The 5,449-nt window shown below is 41.9% G+C and overlaps 1 protein-coding gene across 1 annotated transcript; it reads left to right on the top strand.

Moving 5' to 3' along the window:
* The first annotated feature begins 4,336 nt into the window (after window positions 1-4,336).
* LOC129741549 (uncharacterized) lies at window positions 4,337-4,892 on the top strand. The gene is made up of 3 exons (XM_055733290.1): window positions 4,337-4,476; window positions 4,558-4,711; window positions 4,866-4,892. The coding sequence occupies exons 1-3, from the start codon at window positions 4,337-4,339 to the stop codon at window positions 4,890-4,892; spliced, it is 321 nt and encodes a 106-aa protein (XP_055589265.1).
* Window positions 4,893-5,449: the final 557 nt, after the last annotated feature.

The following is a 5,449-nucleotide window of genomic DNA, read 5'->3' as shown; positions in this document are numbered from 1 at the left end:
GTCTTTCGATGATGACGAGCCGATGATGACTTCCCTCGAGACGCGAAGGCAGGCGATCCTTTGTCCCTACAATGGTGCCGCAAAATGAGCGAACCTCGCCCTGGCAAAACCTACTGATTACTACACCCAATATACTACTACTCCTACTACTAGTACTACCACAATGGCAACTTTAATAAACCGGGAGCAAAAAGCTACAAAAAAAAAAGATCCCGTACAATGTCACGTCGTACTACTTCCATTCGCTCGGGTTCGGGCTCAGGGATGCTGTGCCACCTTTTGCCACCCACCCACTTCTTGCACCCATACACCCACATAAGTACAGGACATCCACACGGGCGAGCGGCGGCATGATATTTTACGAACCACGACCGCCGCGCGCTCCGGCTGAAAATCATGCCCGGAATAAAACGATCGATGAATGGGTACCTTCCAAGCTATCCTTTGCTCGACCGACATACTCTTGCTCCCAGTCAATAGAGGGAGTTCGGATGGCTGGCGGGAGGAGGCGTGGGAGCAGTGCAAGGGAGCAATGTTTGAGGTTTTCGGTGCGAGCTACACTTTTTTGGGGATTGGAGAAGAAAAAGTATTGCGTTTGCTGGTTTCAAGTTTTCAAGGACTATACATGTAAGGAAATATTATTTTACGACTTTGGTGGTTTCGCGATTATCGTCAATTGACGATAAATACAGGTTTATTGAAGTATGGATTCGATTCTCATCTTGCCACTGGGTGCAAAGAGACCCATAAATTGGCAAACATTTGTGCGAATCGGCAACGGAAGTTCGACTGGATCAAAGTTTTTGTATGAAATGGTCAACTTAAGTCTTGTGAAAATAGGAAAAAGGAAATATGGATAGCATGGATTACCAAGTATGGATTTCCATTCCAATACAATATCGATTTGAATGCATACAGTTCACAAAATAATGACCACTGTCGATGAAACCAGAGGAACTCAACGAAAGTGAACGATGAAAAAAGAGATTGCCGATTGGAGGTTATTCTGTTAACGAATCTTGAGACGAACGGTCCACGTTCTGAAGTGATATTGAAAAAAATCAGAAATTTTGAGTAAAACATATTTTAATCTTTCTTTGCGGTTAGGGTCTATATGACCCGAACTGTATTTTCTCGAAGCGACATCTCAGGAACGGTTAAAGCTAGATACATGAAATTTTTTGACTTCCAATATTGAGGAGCTCTACAATTTCTCATTTTTGGATTTTTAAATAGGGTTACCAGAGTCACCCAGAAAAAAAGGACAATTAGCCAATACTATGCCAAAATGTATTTTTTACTGGTATGTAGGAGGACACCCTTTCACCTTTTAATGCAGGAAGGGCTCACGAACATTTTTAGTTTCTAAATAACGTCACAACGCTCGATTTTTCTGATAAGTTTTCGAGTTTAAAGTGAGGGTTTCAAATTTCTCGTACGCAAACAACTTCTCTCATATAATATGAGGCCCTTGGAGCCAAAGGGGTATAAGTGCACAAAAGCATATTTCGATCAGCAACTGCTGGAAAGAGGTAGGGAACCCATTAATTCGTAATCAAAAACCCTATCATATCCCCTTCCACACTGCAAGGCAGAAGGGTGTGTAACATTCATAGAAACATATTTCGTATTTTAATACCTTCTCATATTAAACTTGGTTCTACATTAGACTAGTTCACTTTTCGGATTTTTTCGCAGATCACAGCCGGACTCATATGGATTGTTCCTCATGCATTTTCAAGTATTTCTGCCAAATTTGAGATCTATTGAACTAATTTCTGTTCTGCGCAATGAGTTTTTGTGAAAAAAGTCCATTTTTCTTGTGAGAGTTCTAGAAAGCCCCTGTTGATAATAAATGATAATTTTAAATGCATGGAGGTTGATATTATAAGCTGTTTTATGAATTTGTTTTAGATAATAGATTACTATTGAGTTAGCACATTTCTATCTTTTCCAAAATTTAGCTTAATTTGAGTAACAAATACCAACTTGCTACAAATTTCAGCATTTCCAGTAGCATGGACTCAAACTTTTAGCACTATACTATTCTGTGCTCAAACCGCGTCTGTTTTGCCAGTTTTTTCTGACGTAATTTGTTCGGTCGGTCGCAATTTTCGAGCGCGGAAAAAGGTAAATACCGTAAATACCAACCATAGACTAGGTCGAGGACTCACTTGTCTACAAGGACAGCTGATCTGTGTGCCGGTACGGTAATCCTGTTGAACATTCCCGGGGCGTCCATCCCAGAGCAATCTTCCGACGTGGATACAGTTGTGTTCCGGTCAACATTTTATTTGATCGCTTGAGGCAAGGCCAAAAAACAGCAGGCATAGTGCAAAATAAATTGATCGCATCCAGTAGGAAGAGCCGGAATCCGGATCGAAATATTTTTTCGAGAACAGGCAGAGGACGTTGAATGTTCGGTATTAACTCCCCTGGCAGCCCCGTCGCCGTCGTTGAGAAAATATTTTTCTCGGTGAAGTACGTAGGTAGGTATATTTTGAAACATGTTGAAAAATTGAATAATTTTCAACACCACTCCTTGCCAGCAAAGGAAGAAAAAGTATTCCCTACAGGCGAAAGGGAAATCTGGCTTCGCACAACATTTAGGTGATTGTTGCTATTCACATTTTACCATTATCTACCTAATGAAACGCAAGAGCGAGGTTTTTGAGAAGTTAAAAGAGTTCAAAGCGATGGCAACAGCGCATTTTAATCGAAAGTTGGCTAAACTTAGATGCGATAACGGCCGTGAGTACGTTGAACGAGATTTTCTAGAATTTTGCAAGGCAAAAGGCGTCCAATTAGTTCTAACGGTACCACATACTCCTCAACAGAATGGCGTGAGCGAAAGAATCAACAGAACGTTGATGGAGAAAGTACGAACAATGCTCTACGAATGCGATCTTCCGAAATCATTATGGGGAGAAGCTGTGTTCTGCGCAGCTTATCTCACAAATCGATCGCCCACAAGAGCTCTTGTGGATAACAAGACGCCATTCGAAATGTGGTATGGCAAGAAGCCTGACTTGAGCAATGTACACATTTTTGGCTGCAATGCGTATGCTCTAGTACCTAAAGAGAAGAGGCAAAAATTGGATCTAAAGACAAAGAAACTTATCTTTGCGGGTTACGCAAACAACAGCTACAGGTTATGCAACAAGTCCTCACGTACAGTAAAGATACATCGTAGCGTAGTCTTTGATGAGCAAGAATTGCTGGATCGTCGAAATGATCTTCTTCATTCTACAATTTCGCAACCAGCAAGCCAAAATACGCCAGTTATAGAATTCAAGTTCAGAAGCGTCTGAGAACTTCGTGGGAAACGAAGATGAGCATCTCGTGGGTAATGAGAATGTTGAAGACGAACCCGAAGTCATCGTGGTTGACGATGAAGAATCAATTCAAGAACATCCCGTGGGTAACGTTGATGAATCTGATTATGATAGCGCACAAGCTCTTGACTCACTGACGGCTAAACTAGCCGGAAATTGGACACTGGATAGAAAGCCAGCCAGGAAAGTCCAATGGCGCCCCGTAACAAAATGTTGACCAGTTGAAGACGAGGGATGACTGGCGAAAGTGGAAAATTGCCATCAGCGAAGAATTAAAAGCCCTGAACGAAAATAAGACCTGGAAGAAGGTCGAGAGCTTACCCAACGAACGAAAATCGATCTCATCGAAATGGGTATTTCCAATTAAAGAAGACGGAAGATACAAAGCAAGATTAGTAGCGAAAGGTTGCTCACGGCGACCTGGTTATGACTACGATGAAACGTTTGCTCCCGTTGTCAAAATGGAGAGCGTTCGTACAATTTTGTCCTTAGCTAACCAGTCTGGTTCAACCATTCACCAGATGGACGTAAAAACAGCTTCCTCAATGGTCAATTGGCAGAAGAGATATATATAAGACTTCCGAACGACGAAATGGGCAACTCACAACTCGTCAGACTGCAGAAAAGCTTGTATGGCTTAAAACAAGCTATCAGATCGTGGAACCAACGATTCGACGAAGTTGTAAAGAAACTTGGTTTCATTCCGCTGAAAAATGACTGTTGCGTCTATCAATCTCGGGCTAGAGAGCTAACCCTAGTTCTCTATGTTGATGATATTCTTATCGTTAGCAAAAAAGTGGCTAACCTGGTCTGGATTAAGACCAAACTTGGAAGGTTATTCCAAATAAAAGATCTTAAAGAAGTTAAACATTTCTTGGGAATGGATTTTTCAAGAGATTATCAAAAACAAACAATTGAAATTTCTCAGGTGGGTTACACAGAGAGAATACTTAAACGTTTTGGCATGTTTGACAGTAATCCCATAGGTACAACAATGCGCAATGGATCCGAATGTGCAGTGGACGAAAACGAAGGATGGTGAAACAACCAATCATCCATTCAAGGAACTGCTAGGTTGTTTGCAGTATCTGGCTCTTTCAACGAGGCCGGACATTTGTGCCGCGGTCAGCGCACTCAGCAAGTTTCAAGCGACGCCTTCCGATGCGCATTGGGCGAGACTAAAGCGGATTCTATGATATCTGCGTGGTACGACGGAGACAAGGCTGATCTACACCAAGGGGGTAGAGAAGCCTGCTTTAATGGGATATGCCGATGCCGACTTCGCAAACGATGTCGATGACAGAAAGTCTATTTCTGGTCATACCTTCAAGGTATTTGGTAATCTGGTTTCGTGGTCAACGAAACGTCAACATACGGTCAGTCTGTCATCTACAGAAGCTGAACTTGTTTCACTCTGTATGACAACCAAGGAAGGAATGTGGTTAACAAACCTCCTTGGCGAGCTAGGTGTGGATAACACCGATTCTTTTCTAATCATGGAAGACAACATCCCTTGTATTCAATTCACAGAATAACCTAGGAGTCATCAACGGATGAAACATTTGGACCTGAAATACATGTTCATTCGAGAGCTGGTTAAGCTTCGGAAGGTCCACACCAAACACATCCGTTCGGAGGACCAACCTGCCGATGCATTCACCAAGGGGCTTCCCCAGACACAGCATCGAAAGCTGTTCGAGTTATTGAACGTGCGAATTGAGGGGAGGTGTTGAAACTCACTCGCGACGAACCGACGACGACCGACTGTTTATACCGCGGCGATTATACTGACGAGCCGCGTGGCGAATATAAACAACAACAGAGAGTCTCAAGTGAGAACGTCAATTCGCTATTGTTTCAACAATTGATGAAGAGTGAATTCGTAGTGTTCACTGGAATTGTTGCCAGTTGAACACTACGGAAACCAATAGGGAAGTGTTGCCAATATGGCGGATGGATAATCCAATTATAAATATCAATCACTATTGTAACCTGACCTTTTAACATCACTTTTCGTAAATAAATATGATTACGATATCAGTTTTCCGATACAAATTTACGTTCATTATTTCAATATTACAACAGAAATAAATCCCATAAAATGTTTTTCTTGT

This window comes from Uranotaenia lowii, chromosome 2 (genome assembly GCF_029784155.1).
Source record: "Uranotaenia lowii strain MFRU-FL chromosome 2, ASM2978415v1, whole genome shotgun sequence".
Lineage (NCBI taxonomy): Eukaryota > Metazoa > Arthropoda > Insecta > Diptera > Culicidae > Uranotaenia > Uranotaenia lowii.
The sequence above is the reverse complement of the archived record's forward strand: the minus strand, read 5'-3'. Positions and strand labels throughout refer to the sequence as shown.